The 18,592-nt window shown below is 31.8% G+C and overlaps 1 protein-coding gene across 1 annotated transcript in view; it reads left to right on the top strand.

The window, feature by feature from the left end:
- The window catches only part of LOC127719453 (DIS3-like exonuclease 2), a 42,370-nt gene that overhangs the window by 11,851 nt on the left and 11,927 nt on the right, over positions 1-18,592 (top strand). Inside the window, exons 7-16 of the mRNA XM_052225560.1 lie at positions 255-356; positions 862-1,542; positions 2,253-2,400; positions 3,545-3,632; positions 4,208-4,307; positions 5,353-5,509; positions 8,286-8,398; positions 9,001-9,108; positions 10,378-10,446; positions 18,084-18,191. Of these exons, the coding sequence (XP_052081520.1) occupies positions 255-356; positions 862-1,542; positions 2,253-2,400; positions 3,545-3,632; positions 4,208-4,307; positions 5,353-5,509; positions 8,286-8,398; positions 9,001-9,108; positions 10,378-10,446; positions 18,084-18,191 (1,674 nt within the window). The remainder of the gene's footprint in view (positions 1-254; positions 357-861; positions 1,543-2,252; positions 2,401-3,544; positions 3,633-4,207; positions 4,308-5,352; positions 5,510-8,285; positions 8,399-9,000; positions 9,109-10,377; positions 10,447-18,083; positions 18,192-18,592) is intronic.

Below are 18,592 nucleotides of genomic sequence, written 5' to 3'. Positions count from 1 at the left end.
AAATGATGAAGAAATAAGCAATTATATGCCACCATAAGGCCTTCAATAATGAGAAAAACCAATATCGTGTAGTCAACTTTTAAAGGACACGACATGTTCAAATGACAGAGATAAAAGCAATTCATAATTTATGTTGTAATTATATATAGACTTGTCAAAAGTTAGAAAAAATATGTCGTTGTGATAACATGGTGTGAATGATATTTGATTAACTCTGTTGTATTATGTCAACATTAGAGTTATTTTTTTCTCAGGATGGTGTATCAGACATATTTATTTGTGGTATGAAGGAGAGAAACCGAGCTTTGAATGGTGACATAGTAGCTGTTGTATTACATGACAGGGATAACTGGAAGGTTTGCTCATTTGTAGGATTTAGATAGATAATGCTAATTTTCATGCTGCAAATGATAGACCATTTACTTTTTTTTATGCCCCCGCCGTGTTATGAAAATGTTATGAAACTTATACACAATGCTTATTACCACAAAACACAGATCAAGTTTGAATTATGGTGGCGTCACTTTAACCGTTCTAGAGTTATGTCCCTTTATAAATGAAAAAATTGCTTATTTTCATGTTTAACATATTTTGTTTTTTAAAGGGTATTTTTTGCCATTATTATAAATTTGATTCTAAAAATACTTACAGTGATTATGTTTTTATCATTAGATTATTACAGTTATGTTTTGTAATTAATTTACATCAATTTTCCTAGTTCATTTCAGTTTTATTATTTTATATTATTCACTATATAAATTAATGTTTTTGACAGGAATATTTTCTTTGTTTTTATGAGTACTTCCAAAATTATTGAAAATTTTGGCTTATCAATTTGAAAATAACATATTTTGATTTCAGATACATGTTAAAAATCTTAAAGATCTTGAAGAAAAACATCAGGAAGTTGAATCCAGTAGCAAACCAAATGATGATAGTCAGTCAGAGGTCACCCCAAGGACAGAAGGTCAAGGTGAATCAGACAGTGAACCAGATGTTATTATAGAAAGTGAAGAAATAATAGATTTGACCACTAATAGCATAAGTGAGAGCCAATCAGCAGCAAATTTATCTATATCATCTGAACAGAATATTGACCAATCATGTGACAACAAATCAATAACTGCTGATGAGCTTCCTGTGTCATCATTAGCGACTAAAAGTGTCTCATCTGCATTCTGTACTGACAGTCAGGAAAATGCTTCTACTGAATTGAAAAATGTCCAAGATGTTACAAATCAGTTAGGAGACATTTCTATTGACGCTAAAGACATGAAAACAATTAACTCAGTTCCAAATACACCACAAAATGATAACAACATGAGTGGTACTCCTTTGACAGATACATCAACTGCTCCACACAGTAAGACAGAGGATAAGAAAGATAGACGTTCACAAAGGGGCCGAAATTCTTCTCAGAAAAATTATTCTACGTTACAGGAAGTAATGAAAGAAGGAAGTGACGTGGTTAAAAATCTCTTCACCACTGATGATACAGTCAAATCTAACTCGGCTAACCGAGTTTTACAGAGAACTGGAAAGGTAATTATTAAGTTGTATTATACAAAAATCATTTCTTTACTGTAAATTAAATATGTAGTCATAGTGTGAGCATGACTTTGTATGATACTGTGGATTCATTATTATTCAGAGGATACCAGTTTTCGTCGATTTTGTAGGTAAAGGTTACCCACAAATTTAAATGTTCAAAGAAGTATTTTTCTATTGGCTTGTATGCAGACTTTGGCAAAACCATGAAATTAAATATCCACGAAAATGTAAGTTTTCCTCAATCCCCATGAATATGATGAAAATAAATGAATCTTCAGTAGTTAGAGTTTTCAACAACCAACAAGATATAATGCCAGATTTATTGATGTCTGATAGTGGTTCCATGTAATGCTGAACTAGAATATAACCTGCAATTTAAAATATGTGAGTTTTAGTTATTGTAATGTAAACCTTGTCTTGTTTATTTTATCAATGAAAACACCATAACGTCCGAATGATCAGTCAAAATGAAAGTTGATACAATCAAGGTTGATATTTTATTACTCAATATGCAACATCACAATATTAATTTGTTTGATACATGTACCTTTAAAAAACCATAGTGATAATGATTAAAGTGTTCATTATGAGACAGCAACAAAACTACACAAAAAAATCAAACAGAAGTGCACAGGATGGTCAAAGTGTGTTAATTTAAAAAAATATTTAAATAATAAATTTTGCCATTGATGTTATAACAGGTTGTAGCTATCATTGAACCTAAGCATTCTAGAGCCTGTACTGGACATATTCATTTAATGGCTGACAGAAATCCTGATACAGCTTTGTTCAAACCTCTTGACTACAGGTTACCTAGAATTATGATCCCTATGAACAATTGTCCTAAAGGTAAGAAAAGTTTATATATGGTATAGTTATCATTAGAAAAACTACTAGATCGCAGGTTATTTAGAATTATGAAATCATTGGAAAATTAGCTGTAATCTTAGAATAAACTCCTCATAGATACCAGGATAATTTTTTTTTACGCTAAACACTCATTTTGTCTTTACAAGACTCATCAGTGACGCTTGATATTAAGAGTTAAAAAAGCCAAATAAAGTATGAAGTTGAAGAGTACTGAAGACCCAAACTTCTGAAAAGTTTTGCCAAATACAGTTAAGGTAATCTGAGAAATGACAATTTTGAAACTTCAATAAAAAAATTACAAAATCATGGATTTCTTTGTATTAACATTTCTGGGATTAATTTTCCTAACGAAAAGTTTAAATGAGCAATTGGAAATGTACAACAGCTGGTTATAAAAATATAATCTCCAATGGGTTGGATGGCTGATCTATACTACTCTCAGACAAACCACTGTAACAACATGATCAAAGACTTTTCTCCAATTATAAAATACTCTGCTATTGAAAGGGGTCAGGTCTGAGGATTTGGTCTTTCATTTTGCAGGATTAGGTATCAGGCCTTCATTTTTGCAGGAATTCATGATTTACACTAATCAGGACTCAGGATTTCATGATTAACTTTTCAGAATCGGGGAAAGATATTTAATTTTCCGGGATTCAGGATGACACCCCTTCCTATCGCCTGTCTATTGATGAAACTTCAAATTTTTTGTAACTTTTCCAAGTCAATCTAGAACATTTTACCTTACAGTTTGAAATCTATTGTCAAAAACTGATATTTAAATGATCAAACAAAAATCATTTGTCAACACAAATGGAGTTGCACTTCCTTTTTTTTTACATTGCAAAAATAAACAAAAAAATGCTATTTTCTTGGATGGACTAGTAAAGAGTTGTGACAATCTATTTGCAATTGTACATGTGCTATTGCTAGTGTCTTTAGTAAAGAAAGTATGAAAGAATATTACTATTTATTAGTTACTGAAAATTAATTTTGGCAACTGACAAAAATTTTCAAAGTCCATAATGAAATGACTGTCAATTTGGAAAAGACCTTTATTACTTTGTATAGTCAGGAGAGTTATGATGTTAGATATTGGTATAAATGTTTCTCTTTTACACAGATTTCACCTTTAGGCCAGAAGATCATGTCAACACTCTGTTTATATGTAGAATAACCGAATGGAAGGAAGACTCTATGTTTGCTCACGGGTAAGTTATAACTGAATTCATTCTTTATCATTTAAACTTTCCCTCTCGGTATTGTTTCACACTTGCTGATCACGAATGATGTGTTTGCATCATTTCAGCTCTTTGTTTGTTAAAATTCAACTTTGATGTCAAATTTTCGTGGCATTCTATGATTTTTTGAAGATACAGAAAAAGATGGATAGACAAGTTGCAATTAAATTCAACAAAGACTTCAAACCTGAAATCATCCTGAACATACATGAAATATTTGCCACTGGATGTTAAGCACCCAGCAATCAATCAAAACAAATAAAAACAGCAGTGAATTCCTTATAAGGTAAAATCTTTCAGATATACACTGACAAAATTCCTGACTTGGGACAGGCACATTAACCTATGGCAGGGTTAAACTAATTCTCCAGATACTCAACCCATTTTAACTTGATCATCATATATGAATTATGTTGAACAAGTTAAAAAGGGTTGAGTAAAAAAATAATACTGTTTTCTTGACATATACACATCTTTTGTTTGTTTCTATGATATAATTCAGAATTTTATTTACAGACTTTAGAATTTGATACATATGTTTACAGAGAATTAATGAGGAGTTTAGGAGAAGCAGGGGAAATAGAACCAGAAACAGAAGGAATCCTGATAGAAAATGATGTAGATTACTCAGAATTTACTGAGGAGGTGTGTTGAAATATGCCATTATACACAGGACTTAAACAAGACACAAAATGACCAATTAAGCCATTTTGAAAGGATTTTGGTATTCTATTGTAAAGTGGTTAACATTAGTTAAAAATATTTGTTACATGTAGTAGCATTCCAACTACTGTAAACCAACTTATTTTTACAGATTCCTTTTGGCATTTTGGTTTATCCTTGTCCGTCTGTAAGTCCCAAAATTGGTTTCCATCCTCTCACTTTAGTTTCCCTTGACCAAATGTTATGAAAGTTATACAAAAAACTTATTATCACAAAACACAGATCAAGTTGGAATTTAGGTGGCATCACTTTTATCGTTCCTGAGTTATGCCCCTTTATAAATGGAAAAATTGCTGAATTTTTTCGTTTCTGTTCTTTGACTTTAGTTTGCCTCAACCAAATGTTATGAATCTTATACACAATACTTATTACCATAAAACATTATCAAGTTCAAATTTGGGTGCTGTCACGTTTACAGTTCTCTAGTTATGGTCCTTTGTTATGTTTTATGCAAGCGGGGGCATCACCTGTGTCCCATGGACACATTCTCCATTTAACTGAGTTTATCCAATTCTAGTCGACTTTGCAGCGAATAATTTTTATGAATTTATAACTTGCTGGGTGTATTAAGATAAGGGAAGATTTATATTCATGATGTAGTCTAAAAAAAAATCTCTTGCGCAAATAAGTTGGTTTGCAGTGACAAGTTTAATAAAAAATTGAAATGCTGTAGGTATAAAAATAAAGAGATGTTGTATAATTGCCAATGAGACAATTATCCACCAGAGTTCAAAAGAAGTGGATGTAAGCAATTATAGCCAACTGTACGACCTTCAACAATGAGGTACAATGCAATTTGTAATATTGGACAAGCTACCTCACATCTGAGGTCTTTTATTTGGAAGGAGAAAAGAAAAGAAATCTGCTTAAAATGTTAAATCATTTTGTAAAAACTTATTGTACCATAGTACTGAACAATCTGGAATAAGCCCTGTTAATGTAACAATATCTATTCTTTTAATTGCAGATGTTGAGTACCTTGCCAGTACATTCATTACCATGGCAGATCCCTGATGCTGAGATCACTAAACGGAGAGATTTCCGTCAACAATGTGTGTTTACTATAGACCCTGCGACAGCAAGAGATCTAGATGATGCTCTGTCTTGTGAGAAACTGGATGATGGTAAATAGATTTAAAATGTTATGTCAGGATAGGAAGACAGTAGGAAATATGTGCTGCTAAAACAAGCAACCCTGTAAAATCGAAAGTTTAATTTCAGATGATTATGAAATAGAATTTTTTATACGACGGCAAAAAAATTTTTGTGGTCGTATATTGGTATGACGTTGGCGTCGTCGTCGTCCGGCGTCGTCGTCGTCGTCGTCTGGCGTCGTCCGAAGACACATTGGTTTTCGCACTCTAACTTTAGTTTAAGTGAATGAATCTTTATGAAATTTTACCACAAGGTTCAATACCACAAAAGGAAGGTTGGGATTGATTTTGGGGGTTATGGTAATAACAGTAAAGGAATTAAGGGCCAAAAAGGGGCCAAAAATAAGCATTTTTGTAACTTCCAGACATAACTTGTGTGTTAGTGTATGGATCTCTCTGACATTGTACCACAAGGTTCCATATCACTAAAGGAATGCTGGGATTGATTTTGGGGGTAATTGCCTCAAAATTTTAGGAATTAGGGGCCAAAAAAGGGGCAAAAAACAAGCATTTTTCTAGTTTCATGACAATAACTTGTGTGTAAGTGTATGGATCTTTCTGAAATTGTACTACAAGGTTCCATATCACAAAGGGAAAGCTGGGTTTGAGTTTGGGGGTAATTGCCCTAAACGTTTAGGAATTTGGGGCCAAAAAGGGGCCAAAAAACACATTTTTTTCTAGTTTCCAGACAATAACTTGTGTTCAAGTGTATGGATCAATCTGAAATTGTACTGCAAGGTACCATACCACAAAGGGAAGGCTGGGATTGAGTTTGGGGGTGATGAATCATAATGGGGGTTCAAAAAATTTTGGGGGGGGATTTATTTTTTTTTCCTTTTTTTTCTTTTTTTCCTTTTTTGTTTCTTTTAAAATTTTCCATTTTAAGTTGGTTATTTCTGATTTATATTTAAAATCAAATAATAATGATATGGTAGGAGATACACACCAAACAGGATGTGTAAATTATTATATAATAAGTATTGTGCAATAGCAAGAAATTTTCAATTGCACAGTATTGCACAATAGCAAGAAATCTTCAATTGCACAGTATTGCGCAATAGCAAGAAATCTTCAATTGCACAGTATTGCGCAATAGCAAGAAATATCCAATAGCACAATATTGCGCAATAGCAAGAAATTGTCAATTGTACAGTATTGCGCAATAGCAAGAAATATTTAATAGCACAGGATTGTGCAAAAGAAGATACTTCCTATAAATTGCTTATTTCTTGACCAATTTCAATGGGGTTTTATTCTTGATTTCATGGGGTTCTTTAATATGCTGAATCTAACCGTGTATTTAGTTTTTGGATTTTGGGCCCCGTTTTTAAATTGGTCCACATTGAGGTCCAAAGGGTCCAAAATTAAACTTTGTTTGATTTCATCAAAAATTGAATTATTGGGGTTCTTTGATATGCCGAATCTAACTGTGTATTTAGATTCTTAAATTTTGGTTCCGTTTTCAAATTGGTCTACATTAAGGTCCAAAGGGTCCAAAATTAAACTTAGTTTGATTTTAACAAAAATTGAATTCTTAGGGTTCTTTGATATGCTGAATCTAAACATGTATTTAGATTTTTGATTATGGGCCCAGTTTTCAAGTTGGTCCAAATCGGGGTCCAAAATTAAACTTTGTTTGATTTCAACAAAAATTGAATATATGGGGTTCTTTGATAAGCTGAATCTAACCATGTATTTAGATTTTTGATTTTTGGGCCCCGTTATCAACTTTGTCCACATTGAGGTCAAAAGGGTCCAAAATTAAACTTTGTTTGATTTCATCAAAAATTGAATTATTGGGGTTCTTTGATATGCCGAATCTAACCGTGTATTTAGATTCTTAATTTTTGGTTCTGTTTTCAAATTGGTCTACATTAAGGTCCAAAGGGTCCAAAATTAAACTTAGTTTGAGTTTAACAAAAATTGAATTCTTAGGGTTCTTTGATATGCTGAATCTAAACATGTATTTAGAAATTTTGATTATGGGCCCAGTTTTCAAGTTGGTCCAAATCGGGGTCCAAAATTAAACTTTGTTTGATTTCAACAAAAATTGAATATATGGGGTTCTTTGATATGCTGAATCTAACCATGTATTTAGATTTTTGATTTTTGGGCCCCGTTATCAACTTTGTCCACATTGAGGTCAAAAGGGTCCAAAATTAAACTTTGTTTGATTTCATCAAAAATTGAATTCTTGGGGTTCTTTGATATGCTGAATCTAACCATGTATTTAGATTTTGGATATTGGACCATAATAGGTGAATGTCCAATTTAAAATCTTTAAGTTCTTAGACCACATTCAATCTGTGTTAGAAACCTATGCTGTGTCAAATATTTAATCACAATCCAAATCCAAAGCTGTATCAAGCTTGAATGTTGTGTCCATACTTCCCCCAACTGTTCAGGGTTCGACCTCTGCGGTCGTATCAAGCTGCGCCCTGCGGAGCATTTTATTATGAAATAGAATATTTAAAAAATATTTTGCTTAACTGTGCAATTAATTTCAGGAATTCTAAGTTATAGAGTTAAATGGTAAAATTAATTGTCATATTTAAAATTGTTTGACTGGAGATATGCACAGATTCGAGATGGGTTCAGGGTTTAAAACCAGTAAATTGATATTTGAATACAGATATAGATTTTATCTCCAGTAAAGTGTTAACAATTATTTTATTAGTCTATCATTCAATACATTGACTGAATAAGATTTGTGCATCATAATATTTTTGGATTGTTTTTGTTTTAGGTACTTACAACGTAGGAGTACATATAGCTGATGTCAGTTATTTCCTGAAAGAAGATACATCATTAGATAAGAGAGCCAGATTCAGGGCTACAAGTGTTTATCTAGTTCAGAAGGTTAGGAAAACATAATATATCTTTATACCAAATGTTAAAAGTGATGATTATGGTTCATTATTATACATGGTAAAGGAAGGAATTAAATTATCATCTACAGTGCCAGTCCTAAAATAATTTAATCTATTTTAGTGAAATATTGGAACTGAGTACATACTACACAATCCAATTTCTTTATGTTTAATACAGTTTCATATATTTCTTGAATTTTTGTTTGAATCTAAAGTTACTATTTAAAATGTTAAAACATTTAGATACTGTTGTATACAGATGTGTACACCTATCTTGAGGACTGCTTAATTGTATGATTTTATACAGATGTGTACACCTATCTTGAGGATTACTTAATTGTATGATTTTATACAGATGTGTACACCTATCTTGAGGATTACTTAATTGTATGATTTTATACAGATGTGTACACCTATCTTGAGGATTACTTAATTGTATGATTTTATACAGATGTGTACACCTATCTTGAGGATTACTTAATTGTATGATTTTATACAGATGTGTACACCTATCTTGAGGATTACTTAATTGTATGATTTTATACAGATGTGTACACCTATCTTGAGGATTACTTAATTGTATGATTTTAGGTCATTCCTATGTTACCCAGAATTCTATGTGAAGAGTTGTGTAGTTTGAATCCAAACCAAGATAGACTGACATTCTCTGTTGTATGGAATATGTCAGAGAAAGGGGAGGTAATTAGATTGTTTTTGCTATTTCCTGAAATGCTTTTAATACTATAATCTTCTAAATCTATGAAAAAAAAATTACATGTGGAATATATGTCAGTGAGACATTTACTGAATAGATGTTGTCATATTAAACTTGAAAGTATTTGCTTGGTTCCTTGAAAAAACATCAAAATTTAAGTGAAAAACTAGGCATATATTTTATTTATTCAAAAACATTTTACAAGTAAATGCACCAACAAATGAATATTCTTCAATTTTGAATAAAGTTACTTTCACTTTGAAAAGTTTTGAAAATAAGTGTATTTTAACAGAAAATTTTTATGCCCTTGCCATAGCGGAGGAGGCATTAAGTTTTACCCTTGTCTGTCTGTATGTCCGTACTTCCCGAAATTGGTTTCCGTTCTCTAACTTAAGTTTGCCTCAACCAAATGTTATGAAACTTATACACAATGCTTATTACCACAAAACACAGATCAAGGTTGAATTTTGGTGGTGACACTTTTACCGTTCTAGAGTTATGCCCCTTTACAAATGGAAACATTGCTGAATTTTTTTTGTTTCCATTCTCTAACTTAAATTTGTCTCAACCAAATGTTATGAAACTAATCCACAATGCTTATTACCACAAAACTCGGATCTAATTTGAATTTGGGTAGCATCACTTTACCATTCTAGAGTTATGTCTCTTTATAATGTTATATGCAAGCAGGGGCATCACACATTCCCCATTTATTTGTGTTGTTTCTCACAATATAATTTCTTATACTGAATTAAATGAAATTTTATGTTTCTGAAAGATTTTGTGTAAACACCCCTTACAACCTCATGGTTTTAGGGTTCAAATTATACATGATCTTCCAATGGGTGCTTTTTCCCAGAAAAAATTGATATCACAAAACAAATATCTTCCAGTCCTAATGCCTCGTGACGTTTTTCCCCAAATGAGCCCAGGTCAACTGGGGCAGTTCATTCATAAAATAGAAATTTAAAATTTGATCTATTCACCCAGCATTTATCATTTGCCTGTAGCCTACAGACACAATAGAGCTAAAAGGATTAACACTCTGTTGGATGCTGCTCTTCAAACTTAAAAAACAAAATAGAATATTATTGAAATATTGACAGAGTCAATTAATGTGAATATTAAAGACAAAATATCCTTTAACCTGAAAATAAAAGAACTTAAGGATGCTGTTAATTTTTTTAGTAAAATATTGAATTGAAATTAACTTATTGGTAACCTACATAAATTAGAAATGCATTTTTTCGTAGATATATGGAGAATGGTTTGGCAGAACTGTGATCAGATCTTGTGTAAAACTTAGCTATCAACATGCTCAGGTATTAAACTATAAAAATATTGGCATGCTCAGGTAACAGAAACATGTAAAACCTAAACATCAATATGTTCAGGTATTATAAACATATTGTTATAATATGTTTATAATACATAACATTTATGTATACAAGTCACATTACCTGAAGATCTGTGAAAGCAGTGAAAGTTCTAGTAAAAGTGATGAATTGAAACCGTCATTATCTTATATTATTTTTCTTATATATATATATATATATATATATATATATATATATATATATATATATAAGTCTGAAAATTACACCCAACAGTGTTAGAATTAGACTTTTATGCTGACAAATTTTTGTCCCTCAACGGGATTCGAACTCACACCTTTGATACACTACAGCACCAATCGCTTAGCCTCATGTCCAGCGCTCTATATACATATATATATAGAAGTCTATAAAAAGGACCAACCAGCAAATTTACTATGTACCGGATCGTTGTGCAAATCTCTAGACTTTATATATATATATGTACAAGTCTAAATTGAAAACAATGTTCAAACCTATGATTGCATTGGATAAAAGTTGCAATTTTTATACGTGTGCATGCAAAACAAATTTCTTGGTAGAGGGGTCTAAAAACAGCACACACAACATTTTCTAAAAGACCAAAAAAGTGAAAAAGTATATTTTAACAAAACGCATTTGACTAGCAGGTCGAACAACGGATGTTCTTAAACCCTGCTGACTGCAATTGGCGATTGCCAAATAAATGGATCACCAGATGTAACAAAATGGATCTTAACTATTAATTTAATACCAAACAGAAAACAATAAACTTGCGGAAAGATGGTATACCTCAAACAAAAGGTGCAAAAATTAGTACACCATATCTGGATTTCGACAATTAATGTCTCTTCAGTGATGTTAGGAATCGAAACGGTATTTGGAAGACCATATAACTTACCTCAATTTAGGATAGACTCTTGAATTTATATATATATATATATATATATATATATATATATATATATATATTTTTGGTCTTTTGAAAAATGTTGTTTGTGCTGTATTTAGACCCCTCTAAAAAGGAATTTGTTTTGCATGCACACGTATAAAAATTGCGGTTTTTATCCAACGCAATCATAGGTTTGAACGTTGTTTTCAATCTAGACTTGTTTATATATATATATATAAGTGCCTAAGAATGTAACTTTAACACACTAATGAGTGTTATAATATTAGTTGTTATATTTTATATTATTCACACAATATTTCGCAATAAATTGAGACTCCCAAAGGAGAAAACAGAGAGAAAGGTTCTGGATGCATCAGCTACGTACTCTTGAACCTGATGGACTTAATGAGAGAGATGAAAAACAGTTCTACCCAAAACCAAAGGAATAAATCCTGAACTTCATTCTATTTAACTAAAACAACTACCGTAGAAAGGCTTGTATAGTTCGCAGTGGTACATAGTCCGCACCCCCTTCTCCCCACGAAATTTTAGGTAAAAAAACTTTTTGTAACTGTTAGAAAAGGTCTAATGAAACTCCGGTAATTTCAAATCCTGTGCGGTCGTTTGCGGTATTTTCTTGGAAAAACCTGTTTTCCATCATCAAACAGAAGCTGAAACTGCTTGTTAATGATTCTAGAACGCTTCATGATTGTTAAAATAAGTTTAATTTACTTAAAAAACAATTTAGAAACTTGTGTATGTTTAAACAGGAAGTTTAAAAAGCACGTGTAAAAGAAGAAATTAACCGGTGAGAGTCGAAATCCGTACATAACAGATATCACTATAATACGACTTTGAAAGTAAAACAGTTCCATCCTTTTGTAAAACAGTCTTTAATATATCTATCACATTAATGTTTGAAGGGTCTTAAGCTAATACAAACCATATTAGTCAGTATGAAACACCAAAACGGAACGAACAATAACCGATTTCGTTTTGTAGTTTACAAATTCTAAGCTGGTTTACGGTTGTCTTTTTCACTATGTTTGTATCGTTTCAATCGAGCAGATACCAGTTTATTTCAACCAATGCATTGAAAAGAAACTAGAAATTTGTAATGAAAGGTTTAGTTTTTATATTTATCAGTATTAATTTGATATTGAATAGAAATAACTTATTAATATGGATGAGTTAAAATAATTAGTTTGAAAAATGATAAGAGCGCCCTCTACAATAGAAATAACAAAGATGGCGGAACGTAAACAAACCACCTCGACCGCGAAATTGAAATTTTTCTCTTATTTCTTGCTTATTGTACTCTATAGTCCGCACCCCGTCTGGAAGGTCCAATTTTGGAGAATAAAACCGCGGACTATACAAGCCTTTCTACGGTATTTGTTTTGATTTAAGAATTGCTATGTACAATAAGCAGCAAAAATATTTTTCTAGACATTTAACATTGAGCTGCATAAATTTCTTTACAGCCTCTAACTTCTACCTGGTTGGCTGCACGCGCCTGATGAAGCTAATTTGTTTAGCGAAATATTGTGTGAATAATTATAGAATAACTAATCGAAGAATTCAAATAGAGAAAAATATTCAACGAGTGACCGAACAACACATTAATTCACGAATGCGCGTAGCGCATGAGTTAATTATCAGTGTTGTTCGGTCACGAGTTGAATATTTTTCGATATTTGAATTCTTTGATTAGTTATTCTTTTTATTACATTGGCAAATGGCTTTTTTTAATGAAATTAATGTAGAAAATGTAAGGAACTATATCTTTTTTCTACGCATTCACAATTTGTTTTGATCCGATGTTATCGACGTCTTGACAACGCCTATTGTTGTATGACGTCAGAGAGTGAAATAACCACGTTTATTTCACATGTGAAATTATCGGTTTTTATTTGACTGGGAAATCAATGTAATTCATTGCTACCAATGTAATAATATAAAATATAGCAACTAATTTTATAACACTCATTAGTGTGTTAAAGTTACATTCTTAGGCACTTATATAATTTAATGTAGTAACTGCATCAGTTTATTTACAAACTGATCCACGCCTAGATAGATTGAATGTTGATTGTTGCTATTTTTATACGACCGCAAAAAAATTTTGAGGTCGTATATTGGTATGACGTTGTCGTCGTCGTCGTCGTCCGGCGTCGTCGTCCGAATACACAATGGTTTTCGCACTCTAACTTTAGTTTAAGTGAATGGATCTCTATGAAATTTTACCATAAGGTTCAATACCACAATAGGAAGGTGGGGATTGATTTTGGGGGTTATGGTACCAACAGTTAAGGAATTAGGGGCCAAAAAGGGGCCGAAAATAAGCATTTTTGTAACTTCCAGACATAACTTGTGTGGTAGCATATGGATCTCTTTGACATTTTACCACAAGATTCCATATCACAAAGGGTCAATGCTGGGATTGATTTTGGGGTTAATTGCCTCAAAATTTTAGGAATAAGGGGCCAAAAGGGGGCAAAAAACAAGCATTTTTCTAGTTTCATGACAATAACTTGTGTGTAAGTGTATGGATCTTTCTGAAATTTTACTACAAGGTTCCATTTCACAAAGGGAAAGCTGGAGTTGAGTGTTGTGGTAATTGCCCAAAACTTTTAGTAATAAGGGGCCTAAAAAGGGGTTTAAAATAAGCATTTTTTAGTTTCTAGACAATAACTTGTGTTCAAGTGTATGGATCTCTCTAAAATTGTATTACAAGGTACCATACCACAAAGGCAAGGCTGTTATTGAGCTTGGTTTGGGGGGAAAGGGGGGTGGGGGTGATGAATCATAAGGGGGGCGGGGGTCAAAAAAGGGGTAATTTTTTTTTTTCCTTTTTTTTTTGTTTAAAATTTACATTTTAAGTTAGTTATTTTTTATCACGAAGAGAAAGTAGGAATTGAGTTTTGGGGTTAATTGCTCAAACATTTATGAATAAGGGGCCAAATATTGGTCGAAAATAAGGATTTTTTTTAGTGTGCTCTAATGTTTAAGGAATAAGGGGAAAAAAGGTTAAAAAACAAGGGTTTCCATTTTAATAGACAAATAATTGAGTAAAGAACATTATTTAAAAGCAGTGTAAGGTTGGTAATTCAAACTCATTTAAATATCTCATCTACACTGCTTTTAAATTATGTAAATTGGAAATTTGCCAATAACTTTATTGTTAATAAATGCATTGGAAATTTGCCAACAATTTTAGTGTAATAAACTTCATTGGAAATTTGCCAATATAAAATTTTGCTGATGAAGGTTTTTTGTTTACCTTTAGCCTTGACTATGAAGTCATTTTCTATTTTTATAGCCTTATGATGTAGTTGAATTATTTAATACTTTTATGATGTGTTTAAATGGGGTTTTATCATGTTTATGGTTGCAAATTTATTGTTTTAGTATAATAAACTCCATTTAAAATTTGCCAATAAAAAAAAATTTTGTTTATTTTTAGCTATGATTATGATGTCATTTTCTATTTTACTTTTATGGTTGCAAAGAAATTTTTATTTTTAGATATTACTGTTAAATGATGCTGATTAAGGTTTTTGCTATGTTTAGCCATGACTATGATGTCATTCTCTATTTTAATATCTGTTATGATGTATTTAAATGGGCTTTTATGGTTACAAAGGAATTTTATTTTTAGATATTACTATAAAATGTTGCTGATGCTGATTAAGGATTTTGTTTATTTTTAGCCATGACTATGATGTCATTTTCTATTTTAATACCTTTATGATGTAATTTCCATTTTTAGATATTACTGTTAAATGATGCTGATTAAGGGTTTTTTGCTATGTTTAGCCATGACTATGATGTCATTTTCTATTTTAATATCTTTATGATGTATTTAAATGGGCTTTTATGGTTACAAAGGAATTTCATTTTTATACGACCGCAAAAATTGAAAATTTTTTGGTCGTATATTGGTATGACGTTGGCGTCGTCGTCGTCGTCCGGCGTCGTCCGGCGTCGTCCGAAGACACATTAGTTTTCGCACTCTAACTTTAGTTTAAGTTAATGGATCTCCATGAAATTTTACCATAAGGTTCAATACCACGAAAGGAAGGTTGGGATTGATTTTGGGGGTTATGGTACCAACAGTTAAGGAATTAGGGGCCAAAAAGGGGCCAAAAATAAGCATTTTTGTAACTTCCAGACAATAACTTGTGTGTAAGTGTATGGATCTCTCTGACATTGTACCACAAGGTTCCATATCACAAAGGGAAGGCTGTAATTGATTTTGGGGGTAATTGCCTCAAAATTTTAAGATAAGGGGCCAAAAAAGGGGCAAAAAACAAGCATTTTTCTAGTTTCATGACAATAACTTGTGTGTAAGTGTTTGGATATTTCTTAAATTGTACTACAAGGTTCCATATCACAAAGGGAAAGCTGGAATTGAGTTTGGGGGTAATTGCCCGAAACGTTTAGGAATTGGGGGCCAAAAAGGGGCCAAAAATAAGCATTTTTCTAGTTTCCAGACAATAACTTGTGTTCAATTGTATGGATCTCTCTGAAATTGTATTGCAAGATACCATACCACAAAGGGAAGGCTGGGATTGAGTTTGGGGGTGATGAATCATAAGGGGGTTCAAAAAATTTGGGGGGGGGGTTTCTTTTTTTTTCTTTTTTTTCCTTTTTTTTTTCTTTTAAAATTTTCCATTTTAAGTTGGTTATTTCTGATTTATATTTAAAAGCAAATAATAATGATATGGTAGGAAATACACACCAAACAGGATGTGTAAATTATTATACAATAAGTATTGTGCAATAGCAAGAAATTTTCAATTGCACAGTATTGCACAATAGCAAGAAATCTTCAATTGCACAGTATTGCGCAATAGCAAGAAATCTTCAATTGCACAGTATTGCGCAATAGCAAGAAATATCCAATAGCACAATATTGCGCAATAGCAAGAAATTGTCAATTGTACAGTATTGCGCAATAGCAAGAAATATTCAATTGCACAGTATTGTGCAAAAGAATATACTTTGTATAAATTGCTTATTTCTTGATCAATTTCAATGGGGTTTAATTCTTGAATTCTTGGGGTTCTTTAATATGCTGAATCTAACCATGTATTAAGTTTTTGGATTTTGGGCCCTGTTTTTAAATTGGTCCACATTGAAGTCCAAAGGGTCCAAAATTTAACTTTGTTTGATTTCATCAAAAATTGAATTATTGGGGTTCTGTGGTATGCCGAATCTAACCGTGTATTTAGATTCTTAATTTTTGGTTCCGTTTTCAAATTGGTCTACATAAAGGTCCAAAGGGTCCAAAATTAAACTTAGTTTGATTTCAACAAAAATTGAATATATGGGGTTCTTTGATATGCTGAATCTAACCATGTATTTAGATTTTTGATTATGGGCCCAGTTTTCAAGTTGGTCCAAATCGGGGTCCAAAATTAAACTTTATTTGATTTCAACAAAAATTGAATATATGGGGTTCTTTGATATGCTGAATCTAACCATGTATTTAGATTTTTGATTATGGGCCCAGTTTTCAAGTTGGTCCAAATCGGGGTCCAAAATTTAACTTTGTTTGATTTCAACAAAAATTGAATATATGGGGTTCTTTCATATGCTGAATATAACCGTGTATTAAGTTTTTGGATTTTGGGCCCCGTTTTTAAATTGGTCCACATTGAGGTCCAAAGGGTCCAAAATTTAACTTTGTTTGATTTCATCAAAAATTGAATTATTGGGGTTCTTTGATATGCCGAATCTAACCGTGTATTTAGATTCTTAATTTTTGGTTCCGTTTTCAAATTGGTCTACATAAAGGTCCAAAGGGTCCAAAATTAAACTTAGTTTGATTTTAACAAAAATTGAATTTTTAGGGTTCTTTGATATGCTGAATCTAAACATGTGTTTAGATTTTTGATTATGGGCCCAGTTTTCAAGTTGGTCCAAATCGGGGTCCAAAATTAAACTTTATTTGATTTCAACAAAAATTGAATATATGGGGTTCTTTGATATGCTGAATCTAACCATGTATTTAGATTTTTGATTTTTGGGCCCCGTTATCAACTTTGTCCACATTGAGATCAAAAGGGTCCAAAATTAAACTTTGTTTGATTTCATCAAAAATTGAATTCTTGGGGTTCTTTGATATGCTGAATCTAACCATGTATTTAGATTTTGGATATTGGACCATAATAGGTGAATGTCCAATTTAAAATTTTAAGTTCTTAGACCACATTCATTCTGTGTCAGAAACCTATGCTGTGTCAAATATTTAATCACAATCCAAATTCAGAGCTGTATCAAGCTTGAATGTTGTGTCCATACTTGCCCCAACTGTTCAGGGTTCGACCTCTGCGGTCGTATCAAGCTGCGCCCTGCGGAGCATTTTATTAGACACTATATATATATATAGATTAACACCCAAAATATCTCATTTTATGAAAATTACATTGTTGATTTTGTATTTTTGAAGATCCTATATACTTTTCTAATGTAAATATGATATTGAAAGCAACACATCCTCTTTGTAAGAGTGAAACCAAACTACAAAAACATTACAAAAAAAAACACATCAATAAATTCAAAAGATAAATTCAGTCATTTTGAGTGAAATAGTTAGATCTATCAAAAAAAGATAATTTATTAAAAATTAAAATGAATATGAGTAACAAAAGGTCCTTAGATTTTCCATACATAATTAGTATTTCTTGTTTATGCTAAAACTTTTCAGGGGTTTATAGAGGAACCAGATAGAGTGTGGACAGAGGAAGAATTGCCACCTATATCTGATGGATATCCAATCAGTCAAATCAAAGACACTGTACATAGTTTACAAATGGTAATTATTTCAACTGCTCTAACTAAATATTATATCAGTCTTTCATAATGAATAATTTAAGAAAAAAACTGTGCTTGTAACATATGCAAAAAATAGTCCAATCTGTTCTGTTGCTCTGATGCATTCAAATAAAAATTCATACACATGAAATTTCTTAATCACACAATTTATTATTAAGCTGAATCTTTAAGGCCCAAAACATAAATTATTAGCTTTGAAGGCACTGCCAAGTGTTCATAATGCATGTCCAAAAATGACCAAAAAAATAGATTAAATTGATAAAATCTTGAAATTCTTTGTTACAGATTTTCATATTATTCATATATTACAAATATTGGTCATGGACTTAATTTTATGAATGATTTGATTCTTTTTTCTTTCAATGTCCAATGGGATTAAGC

Source organism: Mytilus californianus, unplaced genomic scaffold, assembly GCF_021869535.1.
Source record: "Mytilus californianus isolate M0D057914Y unplaced genomic scaffold, xbMytCali1.0.p SCAF_11, whole genome shotgun sequence".
Lineage (NCBI taxonomy): Eukaryota > Metazoa > Mollusca > Bivalvia > Mytilida > Mytilidae > Mytilus > Mytilus californianus.
This window is presented reverse-complemented; position numbering and strand designations above follow the sequence as displayed.